The 25266-nt window shown below is 41.9% G+C and overlaps 1 protein-coding gene across 2 annotated transcripts in view; it reads left to right on the top strand.

The window, feature by feature from the left end:
- The window catches only part of GSN (gelsolin), a 39726-nt gene extending 16515 nt beyond the window's left edge, over positions 1-23211 (top strand). For both annotated transcript variants that reach the window (XM_044664262.1, XM_044664263.1), the window contains 12 exons: positions 55-144; positions 2116-2248; positions 2879-2967; positions 4520-4735; positions 7435-7568; positions 10483-10573; positions 12502-12672; positions 13128-13302; positions 16285-16409; positions 18557-18634; positions 19496-19556; positions 22834-23211. In XM_044664262.1, the coding sequence (XP_044520197.1) occupies positions 55-144; positions 2116-2248; positions 2879-2967; positions 4520-4735; positions 7435-7568; positions 10483-10573; positions 12502-12672; positions 13128-13302; positions 16285-16409; positions 18557-18634; positions 19496-19556; positions 22834-23000 (1530 nt within the window). In that variant the 3' untranslated portion in view covers positions 23001-23211. The remainder of the gene's footprint in view (positions 1-54; positions 145-2115; positions 2249-2878; positions 2968-4519; positions 4736-7434; positions 7569-10482; positions 10574-12501; positions 12673-13127; positions 13303-16284; positions 16410-18556; positions 18635-19495; positions 19557-22833) is intronic.
- Positions 23212-25266: the final 2055 nt, after the last annotated feature.

Raw genomic sequence — 25266 nt, 5'->3', positions numbered from 1 at the left:
ACATTGTTTGCCCATGCCCAAAAGCTTATGTTCCCCTCTATACATCTCTGATAGGTCCTGGGGCCCAAGCCCACTCTTCCTGAAAGCCAAGATGACACCATCGTGGAGGATACAGCCAATCGCAGACTTGCTAAGCTCTACAAGGTAGGCATATGGTGTTGATGAAAAAATCCTGAATTTTGGAGCCAATCATTGGGCTTGAAATTTGGCTGTGTGACCATAGCTTGGTCACTTAATCCTAACTTCATATTCCTCATCTGGGAATTAAATGGGGTTAATACTATGTGCTCTGCCCACAAACTAGGGTTATTGTGAGGGCCAAATGAAGCCATAGATTTAGAAAGTACTTTCCAAGAATTAAAAACTGTGTAAATGTCCTTTTATTTTTATTACAAAGAAATAGTTGGGACAAGGGATCTGGCTATTGTGGACTTAGTATGAAAAGTGGTCCAAGCAGATGTAGCTTGGTGGGATTAGATAGGAGTCAAGGAAGGGTCACTGCTAGTTCAACTCAGCAGTCTTCTCATTCTGGCTCCTAACCAGAATTCTGGCTTCCAAAAGCTTAGCATAGTCTTTGCCAGATGTTCCACTCCAAATGTAGAGCACAGCAATCAGGAACACCCCTGGGCTTAAACAGTACGTTGTAGAGAAATAAACATTAAACTGGAAAAATCAAGGAATACGGAGTCTTGTTAGGGCTTTGGTACTTACTTGATAGGACCTTGGAGAAATGACTTCCACCCTCCCAAATCTCAGTTCCCTCTTCTGTCCAGTTGGGGAGAATAAACAACCCTAACTACCTTTTCTTGTGTGTTATCAGTGGTTCCCAAACTTTTTTGGCCTACCGCCCCTTTCCAGAAAAAATATTACTTAGCCCCCTGGAAATTTTTTTTTTTAATTTTAATAGCAATTAATAGGAAAGATAAATGTACCTGTAGCCATCACCGCCCTCCTGGATTGCTGCAGCACCCACCAGGGGCCATTAGCGCCCACTTTGGGAATCACTGTGTGTTGTGAAGACAAAAGGAGAGAATAATCAAGAAAGTGTCTTTAGAAGTTTTAACCTACTATTGAAACACCCGGAAAACAAATGTTGCTGTCTGAGTACTTTGGTTCCATTTATTTATCTATTTATTTTTAAATCCTTACTTTTTATCTTAATATTGTCAGTCCGATTGACGGGGGTTTGACTGAAATGCTAATACAACAAGAATAGTGTGGTATAATGAAGTGAGGAAAGGCTGGGGTGTTGGGAATTGGAGGGAAGGAGGCAGAAGTGTTATAACACAGATTTATTGGAGGCAAGGAGGGGCAAAGGGGGGTGGTCCCGGTGCCAGTAGAAGTGGCTGTAGAGTCCTGGGGGTGGGGGTGGGAGTAGTGGGGGGAGTGGGGAAGGGGAGTGTTCAATACCAGTAAATATGGCTGCTGAATCTCCACCTGAGTGGAGATGGGTTTAATCTCTTATAGGATTGGAAAAATAGGGGGTGTAGGGATGAGGTAACCTGGATGGCCTCTCTTGGTCAAGTTGGGACCAACCTCATTGGATGGCCCTAAGAGGGCGGGGAGTCTTGGTCTCTGGGTTTGGGGGGGGGGGGCTAGTTCTCAGGAATGGTGTCCAGCCATGCAGGTCAGGTTAAGGAACAGATGGTGTTCTGCCAGGTTTTTCTGGGGCTTTGTTTCTGTTTGGTCTCTCAGTGCTGAGTGTGGAGGGGGGCCTATTTCAGTAGGGATTGGGGGAAGGCGAGGGTTTTGGTCCCATGGTCTATCAAGTACCATTTTTAAGATAGAAGAGCAAGAAGGGCCAGGCAAGTAACTTGCCCAGGGTCATGTCTAAGGCCAGATTTGAACCCAGGTCTTCCCAACTCCAGACCTGGTGTTTTATCCACTGTGGTATCTAGCTGCCCCTATTTTGGTGTCATTTAGAGGCAGCTAGTGCAAGAGAGTGGTAACTTGGAATTTGGCTCCTGGTTCAGAATCTGGCTCTGCAGAGTCTGGGAGTGAGATGGTCACTAAGTGTAAATGTTGACTCTCTACTGTCTCAGGGAGAAAGCCTAGAGCCCCTCTCAAGGGCTGGGCAGGCAGATGGTGACTCTGTTTCGTTCTCTTCCCTAACAGGTTTCCAATGGTGCTGGGACCATGGCTGTGTCTTTGGTGGCTGATGAGAATCCCTTCTCTCAGACAGCTCTGAGCTCCGATGACTGCTTCATCCTGGATCATGGCATCAATGGGAAGATCTATGTCTGGAAAGGTGCCTGAGAAATGAAGGAGGGCAGACCCTGGCTAGGATGGAAGACATTTCAGATCTCACTTGTACTAAGATTCCCAATTCAGTGATTCTAGATAGCTTTAGTCCTGTCTGGAAACTGTTTCTATTGGCTGAAGGAGAAGGCAGAGGAATAGAAGCATGCTTGGAAAACCTTTTCTTATAGCACACATTAGGACTATAAGCCAGTCACTCCAGAGATTCCTGGAGAGGCAGCATAGCACAGTGATAGAATAAAATCCCTGGGTCTTGGGTCAGGGATGTGGAAAGTGATATCCTATTGAGGAAAAGAAGTATTTAGGGAGGTTAATGATGAATAAACTAATGAAGGTAGGGAGTGCCTGATTCCCTGCGATTCTTGTCCCCTTCGGGAGACGTCAGAGCAATCTGGGTCCCAGCTGCTATGTCTGGGTACAAACCCAGATAATGAATATCTTAGGAGGGCTGAGATCTCTTCTCTTGGGGTCTTGAATGGTTGTCAAGAAGATCAAGGGTTCCCTCAGAATTTTAGAACTATGTCTGTGAGCTGAGCCTCCTTACCCTTCCAGTATGGTCAGATAGGAAACTTTCTTCTGAAATCTTCCAGCTTGAAAGGTTTCCTTCACTCCTCCACAGGCAAACGAGCTAACATGGAGGAGAGGAAGGCTGCTCTCAAAAGTGCCTCTGACTTCATCTCCAAGATGAACTATCGCAAAGAGACTCAGGTGAGATGCTGAGGCCTTTGTGACTGGGTGTTTGGGGGAAGCAGTTCAAATACAGGGTGCTCATCCCTTTGTCCCAAGACCTGGACCACTAAGGAACAGCAGAATCTTGGGAAGGGAGCCTACCTAGGGTAGTAGCATTAGAAAGTGGAAAAGGAGGTCAAGGTAACAAAGCAAGTTGCATCTGAGAGGAGGAATCCAGGGAAGTGTAAGGCATGGACTCTGCCCTCAATGAATTGCTACTAGAACAGGGGAAGAAATGCTACTTACTTCTATGATAGTAATGTCAAAGGGAGTCTTTCTTCAAACCCTCTACTCTGATTTGTGATGAGTCTCTTGACATTGAATTAGGCTGGTCCTTGGGTGGCATTATCACTAAGTGGAACCCAATGAGACATCAAAGGAGAACTTTAATTCTGGATGGATGGATATGTATATATATAATACATGTTATATATCACATACCATATTTATATTTATTTATACATTACGTTAGATTATTTCTATATAAGACATTTATTATAAATATATTTATATATTACATTGTATATATACACACACAGAATTAAAGTATTCCTTTTATATAGATTCTACTAGGTGTGTATCTATATATATATTCTACAGATATGAACTCTGTGAGGGTAGACAAGGTGCCTTCTCTAAACTTTGTATCTTCCCCATGGCCTAGCACAGTGCATGGCACACAGTTGACACTTAATACATTTTCTTTGTATTGAATTCAGAATTTTTCTCAGCAAATCTCCTCTAAATCTTTGGAGTTCCCTGTCCAGTCATGGAGTTGGGTTCTAGGATTTCTAGGAACCAAACTGATCAATGATTCAATCAGTTATCATCGAGAATTTATTAGGCACTTCTTATATCCTAGGCACTGTGCTTGTTGCTGGGTCAGAGGGATTACCGAGACAAAAAGAAAATGGTCCCTGCCCTTTATGAGCTTATGTAGGGGAAAATAACACACACATATATAAATACTCTTATATCTGATCCAGGGCATCTTTAGGCTGAATTAATTGATTCTCTTCTGAGAATCTCATTGTTGCTGTTTTTTTTAAACCGTTACTTTCCATCTTAGAATCAATACCATGTATTGGTTCCAAGACAGAAGAGTGGTAAGGGCTAGGCAATGGGGGATTTGAACCCAGCACCTTCCATCTCTAGGCCTGGCTCACAGTCCACTGAGCTACCCAGTTGCCCCTGAGAATCTTGTGCTTATTGATATCTTTTGTTTCTGTATCACTTTCATTTCTAAACATGTCTCCTCCCCACTTCACTCACCTACCAGTAAGCCATCACTTCTAACAAAGGTTGAAAGAAGACTGAAAGGGAAAAAGCAGTTCAGCAAAGCCAATAAACACATAAATTATGCCTCTAGTATATGCATTATTTCATACCCAGAATACCCTACTTCTGCAAAGAGGAATTTATTGATACTCAAATAGTAGTAGTAGACTCTATTCTCCTGGGACCCCAAGAGATCCAGGGAATACAGTGTAAACCCCTTTATCATGCTTTCTTGTGCCTTCTTCCTCCCCAGATCGAAGTCCTCCCAGAAGAAGGTGAGACCCCACTGTTCAAGCAATTTTTCAAGAACTGGAGAGAACGGGATCAGACCCAGGGCCTGGGAGTGGCTTACATTTCCAGTCATATTGCCAATGTTGAGCGGGTCCCCTTCGATGCTGCCGTCCTGCACAACTCTACAGCCATGGCTGCCCAGCATGGCATGGATGATGATGGCACTGGCCAGAAGCAGGTACCCTGTGGATGGAAACATTGGGGTTGGAGGGCAGCGGTGGAGGGAGGGAGCACTTTCAAACAAAATCCTACACTCTTTCCAATGAAACACACCAGACTCCAGACATGTTAGGGAAATAGATCTGAATATATTTTGTTTTATTGTGTTATGTTGTGTTGTGTTACGTGGCACTTTAAAATAATAATAACAAAATAATAGCTCGCATTTTTATGGCATTTTAAAGTTTGTAAAGTGTTTTATAAATATCACGTAAAATGCTTTTATTATTATCATCTCATTTTATCCTCACAATGATCCTATGGGGTAGATGCTATATTATGTTCATTTACTGTTGAGAAAACCGAGGCATACAGAAGATAAGTGCCTTGTCCAGGATGAAATGGGTAGTTTGAATGACTAGACTCAAATTCAGGTCTTCCTGGCTTCAGGTCCAGTGCACGGCCCCCTGTCCCACCTAGCTGACCAATGTACATTTTGGTACACAATAATTTCATGGATGTCTTTGTAACCAAGGTTTAAAAGTATTTTCACATTAGCCCTTAACTCTAATGACTTTAAAGCTAGCAGCGTGCTTTCCTGTGCAATATTTCTCATCTTGTGAATGAGAAAACTGAACCTCAGAAAGGTGTAATGCATTGCCCCAGGTCACACAGCTAAAAAATATCAGAGGCAGGTTTTGATTTTGGGGCTTCTGACTTCCATTATAGTAGTCTTGACATTCTATCCCACTTGACCTTAATGGTAAGAATCTTGAGAGTTTGAGTCAGATTCAATTGCGGCAAGTTTCTAATTGGCTTCATTCCTTCCCCAAGGCAGTTTGTTTTTTTTTAATCATTTATAGTTGGGAAACTTCAGCCGGTCTGGTGTAGGAGGCAAGGTCAAAAGATTTGATTTCTCCTTCCAGCTGGGCCACTAGCTTGCTAGAAAATCTTGGCCAATAGTTAGAATAATAAACATTTCGGTTAAACTCAGTGGACAGCTAGGTGGCACTGTAGATAGAGACTTGGGCTTGGAGTCAGAAAGACCTGAGTTCAATTTTTTATTTTATTTTATTTTTAAATTTAAAAAATATAAATTTTTCCTTGTTTCCATGATTCATTTTCGACCCCTCCCCTCTTCCCTCACCACTCCTGGAGCCGACAAGTACTTCCACTGGGTTATACAAATGTTATAATACCTATTTCCATATTCCATTTTTGCAATAGAGCAATCTTTTAAAACCCAAACCCCAAATCATATGCCCATATAAACAAGTGATAAATCATTTATTTTTTTTCTGAGATTCTATTCCTATAGTTCTTTCTCTTGATGTGGGTCGCATTCTTTTCCTGAGTTCAAATTTGAAACTAGCTGTGTAACCCTGGGCAATTTGCTCAATCCTGCTTGCCTCAGTTTCCTCCTCTGTAAAATGAACTGGAGGGGGAAATGGCAACCCACCCTGGTATTATTGCCAAGAAAACCCTAAATGGAGTCACAAAGAGTCAGACATGAATGAAACGACTGAATAACAACAGTAACAATGTTGGATTCAACAGTTTTCAAACTCTTCTACCTGTGCTCTCTCATCTGATCCTCACAACAGCCGTATGAAGTTAATATCCCTTTTCATGTTTTGATGGGAAAACTGAGACTCAAGAGGGGGAGATAACTTGCTCAAGGCTATACAGTGTTAAGGAGCAGTCAGGATTCTAGCTCGGGTCTTTTCACCCCGAATCCAGTGCTCTTTACGCTGCACCACACTGTAGCAAAGAATTTCCCCTTCTCTGGGACTCAGTTTCATCATCTGTAAAGTGAATGGGCTGGGTTAGATATTCTCTAAGGTTGCTTTTACAACTGAGGAATCTGTCCCTGTGTGACCACCAGAGGGTGCTGCAGAACAGCAGTCAGATTTAGAAGACTTTGTGGCACTCCTTTTGGAGCAACTGTGGGTGTCAGTGACACAGAACATCTTCTAGTATATTAATTTGGGTGTCAGAGGTGATTATCCAGAATTCTACCAGTCCAGCCCCTTGCCTTTGAGCAAACACTGTACTTAGGGCAGCTCAAGTGGAAGAAGATGTTGTAAATGGCTCTTCAGAGAATAACAGGCAAGTTTGGTGGTATCAAACTCAAACAGAAATGGGGCTACTAATCCATACATAAGGATCCCTGCAGGCCACATATTGATTTCTAAAATGTAGTATTACCTGTGTTTTATTGTTTCATTGTTTTTCAGTTGTGTCTGACTCTTAATGATCCCATTTGGGGTTTTCTTGGCCAAGATATCTGAGTGGTTTCCCCTGTTCTTCTCCAGCTCATTTTACAGAGAAGGAAACTGAGGCAAATAGGGTTAAGTGATTTGGCCAGGGTCAAAGAGCTAGTAAGTGTCTGAGACTGGATTTGAACTCATGAAGAGGAGTCTTCCTGACTCCAGATCTGGCATAATCTCTAAATAAAAACTTATTGATTTCTTGGAGGAAATATCCACACTGAAAAGTTGAGGAAACTAAAGCTCTAAAAAAGAGCTATGCTCAGTATAAGGCCAATACACTAGAATGCTGTGTTGGAGTCTGTACTTGAATTCAGATCTTCTATGTTAAATCAGGCACTCTCTCTTTCCACTGTTACCAGAAGTACTCAACTATATTCTTCCGTCCAACCCATCTTCCAGGCTGCCTACATTGTGCATGTCTCTGATTGTCTCATTGCCTTGGCAGATCTGGAGGATTGAAGGTGCTGACAAAGTTCCAGTGAACCCCTCTACTTATGGCCAGTTCTATGGCGGTGACTGCTACATCATTCTGTACAACTATCAGCATACTGGCCGACAGGGACAAATCATCTATTACTGGTAAGCATCCTGGTGTGAGGAGATGGGATGGGACAACTATCATTTGGGGGGGGGAGGACTCTCAGCTGGTCAATCAACACTACTGATGGACCCAAGAGGCATTGTGATGTGATGGAAAGGGCATCTGGCTGACCCTGAGAGGGAACAAGTCTGGGTTTGGTCCCCCCTCTGCCCTAGGCTTTGGCAGATTCCTCCCTGACTCTGGGCTCTGGTTTTTCAATCTGAAATGAGAGGGGTGGGATTAGAGGCTTCCTTCCAGATTTAGGTCATGGTGGTCCGTGATGACTGGACCTCATTATTGTCCTTGCATTTGAGGCTTCTTGTCGCAGCAGAGCCTGGTGGTCCCAGTGCTATGTATTTACTCAGAATGCTGGTTGGGAATTTCATTGTTGTTCAGTTGTTTTCATTTCAATTGTGTTTGACTCTTCCTGATTGCAATTGGGATTTTCTTGGCGAGAATACCAGAGTGGTTTGCCATTTCCTTCTCTAGCTCATCAGTGAAGCAAATAGGGTTAAGTGACTTGGCCAGAGTCACTCAGCTATAGTAAGTATCTGGGGCCAGATTTGAACTCAGCAAGATGAGTCTTCCTGCATTCAGGGCTGGCATTCTATCTACTGTACCACCTAGCTGCCCTGTGGTTGGGGATACAAAGTTAAAAAAAAATTATACTATTCCTTGTAGTCTACTGGGACAACATAATAATAATAGCATCTATCTGGTACTTTAAGATTTGAAAGTGCTTTACACATATCTTATTCTCATAACTCTGGAAGGTAGATGCTATTCTTTTTTTTTTTAATAACCTTTATCTTCTGACTTGGAATCAATACTAAGGCAGAAAAGCAGTAAGGACCAGGCAATGGGGGTTAAGTGACTTGCCCAGGGTCACACAGCTAGGAAATGACCGAGGTCAGATTTGAATCTAGGACCTCCTGTCTTTAGGCCTGACTCTCAGTCCACTGAACCATGCAGCTGTCCCCTATTCTTTCTTTCTTTTTTTTTTTTTAAATAACCTTCATCTTCCAACTTGGAATCAATACTGTGTATTGGTTCTAAGGCAGAAGAGCAGTAAGGTCTCGGCAATGGGGGTTAAGTGACTTGCCCAGGGTCACATAGCTAGGAAAAGTCTGAGGCCAGATTTGAACCTAAGACCTCTCATCTCCAGGCCTGACTCTATCCACTGAGCAACCTAACTGCCCCTCAAGGCTGGATTTAAATTCAGGGATTTTTTTACTTCAAGACTGGCATACTATTCACTATGCCACCTAGGTATTCTAAGCCAAAATATTATGGTTCTGTGCTCTTTGAACTTTTAGGTCTTGATGCTTAGAAGCTGAATGAGACAATACAAACTAGTCTGTTCTTTGTGCAAAGATTTTCTATAGTGTCTGCTCATTCCAAACCAGTGCTAGAAAGTGAAGACTAAGAAGGCTCCTAGATTTAGATTTGGAAGGAATTGTCCACTGAGTCTGACGGTCTCATTTTATAGATAAGGAAACTGAAGCTCAGAGCTATTAAACGACTTGCCCATGGTCATATAGTAAGTATCTGAAGCTGGATTCTAATCCAGGTCTTCTTGTGCCTGAGTTTAAGACTTTCTCCACTATATCATCTGGCCCTTTAGAAGTCCTTCTATATCTTTTTCCCTTTCTCTTTTTGGTCACCTGGATTCAGGCTAGTATCCTCTGTGAAAATGTGAGTTTTAGAAGGATTTGCATGTGGAGGCTCTAAGAGTTCTATATCAGTCAAAAGCCCTGGTTCCTAATAGCCCTTTTTGTGGTGGCAAAGAATTGGAAATTGAGGGGATGTCCATAAATTGGGGAATGGCTGAACAAACTGTGGTATCCGATGGTGATGGAATACTATTGTGCTGAAAGGAATGATGAGCTGGAGGAATTCAGAAAGAGCTGGAAAGACCTCCAGGAACTGATGCAGAGTGAAAGGAGCAGAACCAGGAGAATATTGTACACAGTAATAGCAATATTGTGGGATGATCAACTGTGATACTCTCAGCAATACAATGATCCAAGACAATTCTAAGGGACTTATGACAAAGAATGCTATCCACCTCCAGAGAAAGAACTATTGGAATCAGTATAGATCAAAGATCAAAGCAGACCTTTTCACTTTAGTTTACTTGAATCTTTATTTGGGGTTTTGGTTTTCATATGAGTATTCTCTTACGACAATGAACAATATGGAATATGTTTTTGTGATAATACATGTATATAACTCAAAAGGAAAAAAAAAAGAGAAGCCTTGGTTCCAGTCCAATTCATCCCTTAACCCACTATGTGATGTTGGGGTGAGATAGTTCCCTTCTTAGAGTCTCAATTTCCTCCCTCATCTTTATCTTTTTTATTTTTTTAACTATTACCTTCTGTCTTAGAATCAATACTGTGCATTAGTTCTAAGGCAGAAGTGGTAAGAACTAGGCATTGGGGGTTAAGTGACTTGCCCAAGGTCACACAGCTAGGAAGTGTCTGAGGCCAGATTTGAACCTAGGACCTCCCATCTCTGGACCTGGTCCTCAATCCACTGAGCCACCCAACTGTCCCCTCCTTCCTCCTCTTTAAAGTGGGAAATACATGCCTGATATGAAGAGACCATGGTCAGATGAGGAGAAATAATGAATATGGCAAAGCTCTGCAAGACACAGTAAAAATGAAAAGTGGCAATGATTCTAGCATCTCACATATATACTGTTCCTTCCTCATGGCAAGCCTGAGAGGTAGAGAGTTTAAGAATTATGATTCCCATTTTACAGGAGAAAAGTAAGGCCAAGTGAGCTGAAGGGATTTGTCTTGAGGCCACACGAGCGGTTTCCTGACTGCAAGGCCAGTGTTCTTTCTAGTATATGGCTGCCTCTGTAACGAGAACGCTAATGCTGATAATCATCAATTCTGCTTTTAGGCAGGGAGCTACTTCAAGCCAGGAGGAGCAAGCCACCGCCGCTATCCTCACAGTACAGCTGGATGAGGAACTGGGTGGTACCCCAGTGCAGGTAACGTATCTCCCCCCGACCCCACGTGAACACTCTCAGTGAGTAGCCTTTCACACCCAAATCTTGGTCATTTGCCTCCAGAGCTAGATCCTCCCGTATACCAGCCAAAAGAGAACGGATTCCCTATACCAGTGATGGGCAAACTTTTCAAAGAGGGGGCCAAAGGAAAGGAAAAAAACTTTAGGCGGGCCAATATAATTTATTAAAAAGTAACAATGATACATTTTACAAAATTCTTGTATTTTTTGTGATACTAAGCCCTATTCATGACTGAAAGATTATGAAGGAGAAGGGCTGCATCTGGCCCACAGGCCGTAGTTTGCCCATCACTGCCCTATTCAGTGGTGGAGAGGTCCGTTGGAGGTGCTTGTTCCATGCTGGTCAAGCTGGAGGGGATACAAGGATTGCCCTGAGAGTTTTTGCAGCTATGGTGTAGGCTCTGTCCCTTCTCCGGAAATCCCAGGACATCTTCAGAGCCTTTGAAAGGGACGGGGGAAGCTAGGAGTGGGGGGTGGCGTAGGGAGGGGGAATCCCCATAGCCCAGTGCCTCCCTCGAAGGAGCCACGCCCGAGCCTTTCATAAGCATCTTTAAGTAGTTGCTCATCTGCCTTGGGTCTATGACCATGATACAGAACCATACACGAATGCTATTTTTACTTGACATACACATACATTTAAGCATGTATACAATGACACACACACCTACTCACGTCATAGGTGTGCTTATATCCATTCTTGTGCTTTTGCCTGTGCATGTGTATGTAACTATATGGCAACCCTCCTTACCCTGTATAAATATGCACACTTTATTCTGTGACAAGCAAAGGATGAAATGACCGAGGAAACAAAGGTTCGATCTTCAATAAAAGGAAACAGTGCCCCATCGGGGAATCTGATTTCTAGTTGGATGAAAGATGAGGGACTTTCCAAGCTGAGAGGGTCGAGAGTGAACAGGGGCGATTCCATGAATGCAGGCAGTGACTCCTCCTCCCCAAGTATCTGTAGCCGATCAAAGGAACACGGAAGCCACAACTGGCTGACCAGTAACGGGACCAGTTTCCAGAGAAGACGTGTGGCTTGCTTGAGATGGACAATTATGAGAAAAATCCTTACATCAGACGTAGGATCTAACCAAAATTGACCACTTGCTGTCCTAATCCTCCCAATTTCTTACAATACATAGAGGGAGGGGTGTGTGTTCCAGTATGTGTAAGGAGTGAGTAAGCACCACAGCATGCACACGTATGTATGCACACAATCACCGTAGCCTGGCTCCTTTGTTAGGGGTCACTACCCGGGAGGTGTAGGTGGTCCGGTTTCCCAGCCACGCAGGGCTGAGTTCATTGCATTCTGGTTTTCTTTCAGTTCTGATGATTAAATAAAGTTTTCTCCCAGGACAGAATTTGGACCAGGTCTACAATTGGATAGAAAGGGAAACTAAGTGAGCTCCAGCACTGAGTTACAACATGGGTTCATTCAGTTCCCAAAATTAGCGATTTGCTGTCCTAATCCTCCCAATTTCTTACAATACATACCTATACATATAGGGAGGGGTGTGTGTTCTAGTATGTGTAAGGAGTGTGTAAGCACCACAACATGCACACACATGTACACAAACAACAACATGCATACACACGTCATTTTTGTACCCAGATTTCTAGCAATACTATACTTGTAGAGTCCATAAGCATACATGTGCATGCTTATGAACATAGGAGCACATGTGTGTTGTATGCTGGTTTTAGCACTATCCTTGTCTCAGAACTCATGCTATGTGTATGTGGACATGCACACTCCCCACATGCCTCTTGACTTTCCTCGAGTGTGGTGGGGGAAGAGTCTAGGGGATCGTGTAGAGGAAGAATAGGCTGATGCCCACCCTGACCCCAGACTTCTCTTCTGACACTCTGTTTTCACTGACTCTCTAGAGCCGAGTGGTGCAGGGCAAGGAGCCTGCCCACCTGATGAGCCTGTTTGGCGGCAAGCCCATGATCATCTACAAAGGCGGCACGTCCAGAGAGGGCGGGCAGACGGCCCCTGCCAGCACCCGCCTCTTCCAGGTCCGCTCCAGCAGCTCCGGAGCCACCAGGGCCGTGGAGGTAACTCACAGCTGCCCTTCCCCACAGAGGGGTGCAAAGGGGCGCGGAGGATCCCACGGGGAGGAGTGGAGCCAGTGGCCCTGACCGCCAGCCTGTGCCACAGTACCGCGAGCGGCCGGGCCAGACTCTGCCGGCACGGCAGGAGTGGAAAGTGGAGCGGGAGGGAGGGAGGGAGAGAGGACGGACCCTCCGAGCCCTTCCTTTGCTGTCGGCAGGAGGAACCCTGCCGGGAGAGCCAGACAACCACAAGGGTGGAGGATAGAGTAGAAAAGACGAGGGATTGCGAGTGTAGAGACCCGGACTCCCGTGAGACCCTAGCCGTGGGACCTCACACAAGGCACTCCTTAGCCGGGCCTCGGGCTCCCCATCTGCACCCGAGGAACTCAGGAGGGGTTTTAATCTGGTTGTTAGAATGATTTCCTTTTTGGGGGGGTGTCCCCCACTCTTCCCCCCAGGTGAACCCGACTGCAAGTGAGCTGAACTCCAATGATGCCTTTGTCCTGAAAACTCCTACATCTACCTATCTGTGGGTGGGTGAAGGAGCCAGTGACTCCGAGAAGTCTGGGGCCCAGGAACTGCTGAAAGTGCTGGGTGCTCGGCCCGTGCAAGTGGCAGAGGGAAAAGAACCAGGTAAGGACTGTGAGAGATGGGCCTGGCATGGATGTAGGGTTGGGGCGTCCTGAGCGAGCGTCTGGTGGGTGATTCCTTCTTGCCTTGGATGACCTGCCCTGTTTGGGCCCAGTACAGACCTAGTCCTGGGGGAGAGGACAAGCTTGGGTGCCGGGATGCCAGTGGCATCAGCCGTGTCTTTACAATTTACGGACTCACCCTTATTCTGACTTGGGGAGGGAAGACCCTCTAGAGGGGAGGGAGGACCCTCTAGAGGCCATTCCATTCTGCCTCATCTCCAAGATAAATTGTTCTCCCTCTCCACCTTGGTGAGTGACTCCAATGGGCTCAGCCGTGCTCTGGGTGCCTCGAGGACTCTTGGAAGGGATGACATGAGTCGCTGCTTGTTGGGAAGCAGACTTAGCATGGTGCCTGGCACATAGGAGGACGTTAGTATGACTGTTCATGTGAAACAGCAGGTGCAGTGTGGTATAATAGGATCGCAAGAGACCTGGATTCAAATCCTGGCTCTGATCTTTACTAGGTGCCAGATTATAGGCAAATGACCGTTTCTCAGAGTTTCAAGATCCTTTATCTTTATTTTATTTATTAAAATTTTTATCTTTAAAATAGGAATAATGCTTGTACCTGAATTTGAGAAGGTTGTGGTGAGAAAAGTGTTTTGAATGACTAGTCACTAAGGAAATATGAATCTTTAAGTACCATAATGGCATAGTTGTTCCAGATATAGGGAGATGGGAGGGAGATCAACTGCAGTGATCAGGGAAGGTCTCTTGGAGGAGATGAGACTCAAGGTGGGCCTTGAAGCCTGGAAAAAAATTTTGATTTGATGACAGGGCATCCCAGAAAAGTCCTTAGTGGAAGGATTGTCATGTGCAAAGGGGTCAATGATAGAAGGCCTTCCTTTTTAAAAAATCCTTACCTTTTGTTTTAGAATCAATACTAAGTATCAGTTCCAAGGCAAAAGAATGGTAAGGGCTAGGCAGTTGAGGTTAAATGACTTGTCCAGAGTCACACAGCTAGGAAGTGTCTTGAGTCCAAATTTGAACCCAGGACCTCCCATTTCTAAAACTGGCTCGATATCTGCTGAGCCATCTAGCTGCCCCAAGCCCTCTCTTTTTATTTTATTTTATTTTTTGTATGACTTCTTTTTTATTTGGATTTTTAATTATAATAACAAATTTCCACATAAATTTTCCAAAGTTATATGATCCATATTGTCTCCTTCTCTTCTTCCCTCCCCCTTCCCAAAGCTAACAAGTAATTCATTTCCATATTATCCATTTTTGTAAGTGAATAATCTTATAAAACCAAAACCCCAGAACATATACTCAAATAAACAAATGAAAAAAATATGTTTTCATCTGCATTCCTACTCCAACAGATTTTTCCTCTGGAGATGGATAGCATTCTTTGTCTTAAGTCCCTCAGAATTGTCCTGAATCATTGTATTGCTGTTAGAAGCAAAGTTTATCACATTTGATCATTCCACAATATTGCAGTTACTATGTATAATGATCTCCTGGTTCTGCTTATTTCATTCTGCATCAGTCCACATAGGTCTTTCCAGCTCTTTCTGAAATCATCCTGTTCATCATTCCTTACAGCACAATAGTGTTCCATCATCATCATATACCTCAATTTGTTCAGTCATTTCTCAGTTGAGGGACATTCCTTTAGTTTACAATTCTTACAATTACCACAAAAAGTGACTAAATATTTTTGTTTATACAGGTCCTTTCCCATAAGTCTTCCCTTTTTAAAAAAGTTTTTTCTTTTTTCAAATAACAAGCACTTATTTCACCCTCCCAATCCCAAGTGCCACCCCCCACAATGAAAAAAAATTAAAGGAAAAAAAACAACTCTTTTAACAAATAAACAAATCCCCACATGGGCCCTGTTCAAATGTATGTATGTCATCTTGCCCCTTGAGTCCAGCCATCACTGGTCTGTCAGGAGGTGGGTAACATTTTCAGCATCAGTCCGCTGGAATTGTAAGTTCTTAATTCTTCCAAAGAAGATGTTCTTTACAGTGTTTTTATTGAAGAAATTCTCCTGATTCTGCTCATTTCAAACAAGTCTTCCCAAGTTTGTTTAAAACTATTCCTTCTGTCATTTCCTATGACACATTAACATTCCATTATATTCCTATACCCAGGAATGTGTAGATAAATGGTTAACAATAGGCTCTCTGAAAAAAAAAAGACCCACAAAATATTTTTTTTAACCCTTATCTTCTGCTTAGTGTCAGTTCTAAGACAGAATAGCAGCAAGGGCTAGGCAATTGGAATTAAGCATCTTGCTCAGGATCACAGAGTTAAAGAGGTGTCTGAGGCCAGATTTGAACCCAGGTTCTCCTGACTCCAGGCCTGGCTCTTTATCCACTATGTTATTTAACTTTACCTCACACTTGAAAATTTAATCTGAATCATTAACATTTTTATCCTAAATCTAGGTAGTCAACAAAAGAAATCAATTAAGCTCTGATTTGTAGCACTTGAAGATTTCTAAATGTTCTCACATTAGAAATTTAGTAATTTGGTCTTTCCATGAGTTGGAACCAGCCACAAGCTGATTCCAACACACTACTGCCTACATCATAATCTATTCAATCATCCCCCAATTGCTGGGTAACCCCTTAGTTCCAATTCCTTTGTTACCACAAAAGGAGTTGCTATAAATATTTTTGTGTATATGGATTTTTTTTTCTGATCTCTTTGGAATATAGGCCTAGTAGAAGTATGGTTGAATCATAAGGTATTTACCATTTAATAACTTCTAGGGGCAGAGTTAAAAGCCATTTCTTGGTCTAGATGTAAAAGACAAGAATGAATGAGGCCATGTTTGAGGGAAGAGGAAGGACTAGGGAAGAGCTGGTTTGGCCAATGGAGTGAAGATTCTTCCCTCAAAACTAATGAGACCCAAGACTGGTAAAATACACTGAGGGAGCCAAGAAGACATTGGTCTATTTGTCCCTCACAGATAGCTTCTGGGAAGCCCTGGGTGGGAAGACTATATACCGCACATCACCCCGGCTGAAGGACAAGAAGATGGATGCTCATCCACCTCGCCTCTTTGCCTGCTCCAACAAGATTGGCCGCTTTACGGTGAGTCCAAGATGAGATAGCAAGCCATGTGCCTCACTGTGCTTTCCCCTCTTGGAAAAAAGACCAAGGGCATGGGACCAGTTTGGACCATAGATTTAAGAAGTTAATTTGATTGAATTTATACAAATGCTGTTTTCCCTTGAGTAGGTAGAGGGTAAAATGGTCCCCCTTGCATTTTCATCATCTGAGACAGATTCATGGATCAAAACCACATTCTATCCTTTCTTCTTAGTTGTGTCATTCTTGAGAAAGCCATTCTGTGTATACAATAGGAGCAAAATACTTATTTTGGTTGAATTGAGTATAAAATCTTTGTTGTATCCAACTCTCTGTGACTCCATTTTGGGTTTTCTTGGCAAAGATACTGAACTGGTTTGCCATTTCCTTCTCTGGCTCATTTTACAGATAAAGAAACTAAGGCAAATAGGGTTAAGTGACTTATCTAGGGTCACATACCTAGTAAATGTCTGAAGCAAGATTTGAATTCATGAAGGGGAATCTTCCTGATTCCAAGTCCAGTGCTCTATCCATTGTGCTACCTAGCCGCCCTGTAAAATCATTACCATAGTCTGATTCTTGTTGGTCAGATAAAGGCTCATTATAGACTTCTAGGGATAAGAGATCAAAAGCCCTGGGGAGACAGGGAGCAACCTGGTGACAAGAGGGACTGTCTTCTGAATTGTCACTAAAATGCAACAGATATGCCTCTGTATAATGGATAGAGATCTGGCCTCAGAGTCAAGAGGAACTGGGTTCAAGTCTTGCCTTTGACATTAGTCAAAACCTCTTAATGCCCTGGGGAAATCTCTAAGGCTGTAAGATATAGGAGAGGTCCTAATGTGCATTGGGTGGTAGAAGGTGTTTCTTCCATTAGAAGTTCCAGTGAAATTATAGACCCATATCAAAAACAAATAAACCCAAACCACATTTATGTTGTATTGATTCTCAATTGTGTAAGGAGATTGGGGACTTTTCCTATTTGCTAAGATAACTGGCTTTATGAAGATATCTGGCACCATCCACATTGACTTTGGCTTCTCTCCCAGCATTATGTGGCACTCATTTTTTTTTTAAAACCCTTACTGAAAGAATCACTGTGTATTGGTTATAAGGCAGAAGAACAATAAGGGCTAGGCAATGGGGGTTAAAGTGACTTGCCCAGGGCCACACAGCTATGAAGTGTCTGAGGTCAAATTTGAACCCAGGACCTCCTGTCTCTGGACCTGGTTCTCAATTCACTGTGTCACCTAAGTAGCCTGGTGTCCTAGGGCTTGATCTGAGTTCAAATCCCATTTCAAACTCTTCCTTAGTTATCTAATCCTAAACAAGTCACTTAATGTCTTTTAATCTCAATTTCCTAATCTGTAAAATGGGGATAATCCTACCACTGGTCTCTATGGTTTGTTGTGAAGATAAGATGAAACAACATATGTAAAATGTTTTAGAAACCTTAAAATGCTCTCTAAGTGTTGGCTATTATTAGTATTAAGGGATAATCCTGAAGGAATTGATGCCATTCAAAAAAATGGAAATACAAGATTTCATTGCTGTTCTTGGCAATATGTTCCAGCATTATGTATCCAGCTGGGAAGGCCTTTTTTTTTTTTTTTTTTTTTTTTTTTTTTTTTTTTTTTTTTTGCAGTTTGAGGCCTTTATATCTTTCTCTAAGTGGAGAGGGTGACCTGCTTCCACTATGCCACCATGGGAAAGGCCACACAAAGCAAATTCCTGAATTCACTTCTTATCTCTACTTGACTTGAGGACTCAAAGGTTTAGGGAGGAGAAAAAGGGAAATGGGACATCCTGATCAGACTGGACTCAGCTGAGAGCCCCCAACCAAAACCAATTTAGCAAAGGAAGGCATGTGGGCCAGCTTCTATGGTATTGTGGGAAAATCAATGCACTAGGAGTGAGAAATTCTTGGGTTGTATGGTGGCTCCACCACTTTACCAGCAGTATGATGATCTTTGAATCATTTAATATCACTGAATCTTAGCTTCCTCATTTAAAAGTGGAGAGTTTTGTCCCTGTAGTACTTAGAGTATATTGGTATCTTTAGAGGATTCAGGTTGGTTAGAGCCTGGGGAAAGGAAGGGCTTTCTTGCTTCCTTTCTTTTCTTTTGTTAATCCTTCCTGCTTCTTTCCAGATTGAAGAAGTTCCTGGGGAATTTATGCAAGAAGATCTGGCTACCGATGATGTCATGCTCTTGGACACCTGGGACCAGGTCTGAAAGATGGAGGGGAGGAGGAGGGAGGGAGGGAAGGTTAGCTAGCTTAGCTACCTGGGCCCCATCCTTCCCAAAGGAATGGTGCCTCTGCTGTGCATAATTGCCCAGGAGAAGCTAGAACAAATCAGGCATACTTTTTTTTCCCCCAAGGTTAGTTTAAGGGCTTGGTGAGACTTTACTTTCCTTTGCCAGACCTCCAGTGAGCCCCTTACTTTGTGTCTTAGGGACAAACATATATTGTCACTCTGGGGTCTTCTGGAGATGGGGTTGTATGGGGAGGACCTGAAGGCTTAAAAGTTTTTCTAGCTACAAAAGAATTATAAGTCCTATGTAAGTTTTTGCACCCTGGGACAACATCCAGACCACCCTGGCCTAGTGGCAGCTCCACATGCTGCATTCTCACCTTCCTTTTTGTAGCAGAGCCTTCAGCTGTTTCTCCCACAGACTATACAGCCTAAAGGACCACATTTGAAATAGTAACCTAGAGCCATCTGTGCTTCCAGGATTGATGACTCAGTCAAGACCCAAGTACAAAGAAAAAGGCATTTTTATTTTTAAATCCTTATATTCTGTCTTAGGATCAATACAAATATTAGTTCCAAGGCAGAAGAGCAGTAAAGGCTAGGTAAGGGAGGGTTAAATGACTTGCCCAAGGTCACACAGCTAGGAAGTGTCTAAGGTCAGATTTAAGTTCAGGACCTCCTATCTCCAGACCTGGCTCTCTATATACTGAGCAGCCTCCCTGCCACAAGAAAATGACATTTTTCAAGGATAGTGTCTACCCTCCCTTATCAACTCTAATCTAAGTGACTGATCTTCCCTTTACATAACCAATCCTCCTTTGTGTTGAATACACAGGTATATGTCTGGGTTGGAAAGGACTCTCTAGAAGAGGAAAAAACAGAAGCTTTGACATCCGGTAACTTGTATTTCTGTCTATTTTGATGTGATTCAGCAGCAAGTGAGATGGGAATCAGGTTGGGGTGGAGAAAGTGTGAGATTGGTTCCCCTGGATGAATAAGGGTTCTTTTCTGGGACTAAAAGTTTCTTTATAGGTAGACATTATGTTTTATACCCTCCTATAACATCATTATCTTCTACCTAAAACTTTCAGAAAAGAAAGTTGTGAGAAAGGCACCAGACTTAGGGAGAAGGAGGTTCTAGTCCTGGCTACCGTCTTCCAACAGTCTCTTGCCCATTTATCAACTGGGGAATGGCTTGATTTTTTTATACAATTGATTTAGCTCCTTGTATATTTGAATAATTAGACCTCTGTCAGAGTTTTTTGTTATAAAGATTTTTTTTTCTAGTTTGTTGTTTCCCTTCTGATTTTGGTTGCATTGTTTCTGTTTGTACAAAAACTTTTTAATTTAATATAATCAAAATTATTTATTTTACATTTTGTAATTTTTTCTAACTCTTGCTTGGTTTTAAAATCATTCCTTTCCCAGAGATCTGACAAGTATACTATTCTGTGTTCATTTAATTTACTGACCCTGAACAGGCCCCTGTAGGCTTTCATTCCCTCTGTGGGAGGAAGAGGATATTCTAATACCAGACTGTCTCTGAAGTCCCCTTTCAGCTTAAACAGTCTATGTTCTCTTCTAATATTCTAAATTTTATGCTCTGGCATAGCTCACTAACACAATAAATGTACAATGTTTTGTCAACCTCAAGGCAACATTTCTGTTTGTCAGCTTTTATTACTGTTGGATTCTAAGAGCCCTTGCAGCTGCAGGGTTTTATGTTCTAATGTATCTTCCAATCTAAACATCTTTTTATCCCGTCAAAGATGCAAAGATGTGTAATAGCAGAGTATCCAAGTTGGAAGGGACCTCGGGGATCATCTGGTCTGTCATGTCTAAACATGAAACTCCTCTACAATATCTCTGACAAGGGCTCATACCTTCCTCTTTGGTAGGAAGACCCCCCACTGTCTCCCATGTGAAAATGATAACAGCCGAGGAACGATTTTGGTAACAAGTGATTTATCGGCTGTGGAGTTGGAAAGCAATGGTCAATGGACTCCCCTATTAGTTTAGAGATGCCAAATGTAGAATAAAGCAAATTCTTGTACCTGAAAAATAATCAAATATGTCCAAAAGTTCAATTCGTTATAACAAAAAGTATCCAGCAGAATACAACTCAGGAATACAAAATTAGGTAATCTAATTTCTAATTGGAAGTAAGTTTAGGCACTTTCCAAGTTGGGAGGAGGAAGGATCTGACCTCAGTCCAGGTGACAGGGGAACAAATATGTTTCAGGGTCCCCTATTCACAAAATGAAAATGGGCTGATTAATTATATCTACCTGTATATATGAAACAATAATGATTTATGTAATCTAATTTCCCATGGTGAATGACAAAAAAACAACAAAATGGAGGAAAACAGAGTACACGTGGCAGCCCAATATGGAGTCTGTGTCCACAAGATGGAATCTGATTGGCCCTTTAAATTCTCACACTAAACTAATTGCATTTTATGCACAGTCTTTATTTTGTCTTAACATTCCTCAGCCTGCCTACTTTTGGACATCTGTAGCTGATTAGGAAGATTTTCCCTAAGGAAAAATATTTAATTAATTAAAAATCATTAAGGAAAATTAAAAATTAATAATCCTTAAGCAGGTGGAGGCTTCCTCCTTGCACTACTCAATGCTTCTAGTTCTGCCCTTGAAGGCCAAGCAGAATGAGTCTTCCTTTCACAGGACAGCCCTTCAGAGTCGTGAACCTAGTTATCATTCCCCCTCTGCCTCCTGCTTCTACAGAGTAACATGTCCAGTTCCTTCAAATGAATTTTATATGGCTTGGTCCCCAGTCCTGTCATACCTCATTAGGGAGGTACTCTAATTTTTTAATGCTTTTTCTTAAAACATAGCATCCAGAACAAAATCTTGTACTCTAAAACATGTTATAATGAGGATAGCTAACAGGGAGGACTATTATATCCTAAGTTTTGGACCCTATACCTTTATGAGTGCATTCTAATCTAGTATTTGCCCATTTGGCTGCCATATTCACTCATGCACAGCCCTCTGGGATATTTCCCTAGAGCTCTCCCTCCAGGTAGACCTTGATATACCCTTAGCTACTTCTTAGGCCTAACCATTTCCTTAGTTCAGAATCTATTTAACTAGGATTGTCATCTCACTCATATCTTTCCATCTTGTCAGAAGTCTTTGTCCAATGCTTTGATCAAATCTAGTTACACAGTGCCTGTGGCATTTTTCTGATCTCCAAGTCTAGTAACCCTTCCAAAAAGGAAAATTTGGTCTGCCATGATTTCTTCTTTTTTTAAACACTTACTTTCCATCTTAGAATCAATACTGTGTATCGGTTCCAAGGCAGAAGATCATTAAGGGCTAGACAATGAGAGTTAAGTGACTTGCCCAGGGTCACACAGCTAGGAATTATCTGAGGCTAGACTTGAACTCAAGACCTCCCATCTCTAAGCCTGACTCTCTGTTGCCTGAGCCACCTAGCTGCCCTCAAGAAAGTGATCTGTAGAAGATATCCAAATACTTGAAATCTCCCACTACTACTATCATGTCATTGTATGAGAACACAGAATCATAGATGTAGAGCTAAAAGGCACCTTAGAAGTCATCTAGTCCACCTCCCCTCAGTTTTTATAGATGAGAAAACTGAGGCCCATAGAGTTTGAATGATTTGCTCAAATCACATAAGTTAGGATTTGAACCCATGTCTTCTGGTCAGCTCCCTTCCCACTATACCAAACTACCATACAGCATGAGCTGTTTTTCTGTCTCATTATCTTCCTAATATATCTCCTCCTTCTGGCTTGATGGTCTGTAGTATAGTCTCATAATATAATACTGAACTATATACTTGTGAGATTAATCAGAAGTAAGTAGTGGACATCAGATTTTCAAATAAAAGACTGGATGATTTCTCAAATACCAAGCTTTATGTCCTACAGTGCTGCTCACTGACCTTTTTAGATTTATGGGAAGATGGAATAGTAAAGAGAGAATGAATGGATGGAACTCTGTTTTGATTTTTGCTAATGGTTGGGGTAGAAGTGACTGGTGAACTAACTAGCCCATGAGCAATTGAACACACGCCATGAGTCATCATTTGCCAGCTTCTGCTCTAAAAGGTCATCAACAAATGAGGATGAAGATACTAATATCATCTGGATTTTTGTTTCTCTCTGTGTGTGTCTTTCTGCAGCTAAACGGTATATTGATACAGATCCTGCAAATCGGCGTGGAACACCCATCACGATGGTGAGGCAAGGTTCAGAGCCACCTTCATTCATGGGCTGGTTCCTTGGCTGGGACAACAGCTACTGGGATGTGGACCCATTGGACAGGGCCATGGCTGAGCTGGATGTCTGAGAAGCACAAGCCTGATCTTTTCTGGTGCCTTTGATGGCTGCTTGTCCAGTCTTCCAAGAGACTGGCTCATGGCAGTTTCTTCCTCTTTTTGTGTGTGTATTTTTTTTTTTTACAGTAGCCTAATAGTTGTGCAATAATTGAACATACCCTAATCTCTGTGCTCTGGAGATTTCACATAATAAAGCTTACATGGGACATGTAACAACCTAAATGTTTCTTTAAATATGAGTGAATAAGTACTTACTCTGTCTTTTGTGTAATGGTTTGAATGGGCAAACCTAGGTCAGTGGTTTTCTTAAAACTACTGACCATTGACTTAGAAGGTACCTTAAAAATAGAATGTTAATCAATCAATCAGTAGTCATTTATTAAGGATTTAATATGTGCCAGGCATTGTGCTAAGGACTGGGAATACAAATAAAAGGAAAAAGAAGACAATCCCTGCTTCAAAGAGTTTCCATTTCAATGGGGAGTAGAGGGAGGCAAACTGGGCAGGGAGATGGGAAGGGTCAATGAGGAGGCAAAGTTGAGAATTAGTCCAAGAAGTGATGGACCGAACTGGGCATGGAGTGATCATGACTTCTTCCAAGGAAAGTTCCAGGAATAAGCTCCCCCAAATTGAAGGAGGAGATTGTAGAGATGGAGGTGACCATCAATATGATATGGCCTCTGGGGAAGAGGTCAGTAAGTGATCTGGAGAGTCATGGGCTGAGCAGAGTTTGGAGAAGCACTGGAGACACAAATAGAAAAATCAAAATACTCTCTGTATCCTATATTCTACTTGCAGTTTAGAAACATAGACTATTGGAGTTGAAAAGAACCTTATAGATAATCTGATCTAGTTCAATCATTTTCTAGAGAAGGACCTGAAAGCCCATATTTAGGAAAATGGGTGAATCATGTCCACTAAACTTCAATTGTCTAATGCAAATGATTTCACTATTTTAAAAATGATTTTCATCTGTAATTTTTCTGATTAGTATGATTCATATTAGAAAGTCACACTTAAAATAAAAATGATACTTCCCTACCCACAGTTGGTCACCTCATCTCCCTTTTGAAACTACAGAATTTTGAACTCTTCTTTTCCTCATCAGTGGTTCAGGAGATCCTTGAAGATCTTGTTCATCCTTTCCTGACCTTATTTTCTAGGGGCAAGTCCTAATTTTAAATGGAGTTTTTCTTTCTAACTCCTGCTGCTGAATTTTATTAGAAATATGTAGAAATGCTGATAATTTATGTGGGTTTATCTTGTACCCTACAACTTTGCTAAAGTTGTTAATTATTTCCACTAGCCTTTTAGTTGATTTTCTAGGATTCTTTAAGAAGACCATCATATCATTTACAAAGAGTGATAGTTTAGTTTCCTTGTTGCCTATTTTTAATCCTTTCAATTTCTTTTTCTTCTCTAATTGCTATCGCTAGCATTTCTAGTACAATATTAAATAATAGAGTTGATAATGGGCATCCTTGCTTTACTCCTGTTCTTACTGGGAAGGCTTCTGACTTGTTCCCATTGCAGATGATACTTGCTGATGGTTTTAAATATATACTGTTTATTATTTTGAAGAATGGCCTTTCTATTCCTATCAATCATTAGAATTACTAACTCTGTGGTAGCAATGAAGAAACCCAAATTCCACTGACCCATTGACTAAAATAAAGGACCACATGAAAATAAAATGTACCTTGTCATGTTGGATTAATGTAGGATTCTTTTTTAAAAGAAATAAAGGTGAGATTAATCACTTTTAAAATTTAGGAACTCAAAATGCAAAACCATCAAATCTCTCAAATGCACTCGAATTCAACATTATTGTCAGTGAAGGGAGTGGGAAAGGAGAAAGAAGAAAGTTGGAGAAAAGAAAAGACTGGGTGGGAATTAAGGAATTGGGATAGAAGAGAGAAAGGAAAAAAAAACAAAGTAGAATCACAGAGAGGTAATGGATTATTCATTTCTGAGACACACAACAATGGTAGAGCAGAATTTAAATCCAGAATATCTGGTTCCAAATCCAGCACGCTTTCCAATTAGTTCAATTGTATGTGAATAGGAATTCCTTTTACTTTCATAAGTGGTGGGCTAGCTTCTGAAGGCTTTCAGAGATGGACAACTCTTGCCCCAAGCTATTTTCTAATTTTGAGATTCTATGAAATACAGAATATTCTTCCTCATCATTCACTTCCTTAGAATCATAGTTTTAGAGCTGGAAGGAAGTTTAGACTATCTAGTCTAATCCCTTCATTTTACAAGTGAGGAACCTGA

Source organism: Gracilinanus agilis, chromosome 2 (genome assembly GCF_016433145.1).
Source record: "Gracilinanus agilis isolate LMUSP501 chromosome 2, AgileGrace, whole genome shotgun sequence".
Lineage (NCBI taxonomy): Eukaryota > Metazoa > Chordata > Mammalia > Didelphimorphia > Didelphidae > Gracilinanus > Gracilinanus agilis.
Note: the sequence above shows the minus strand (reverse complement) of the source record. Positions and strands in the feature narration are given on the sequence as shown.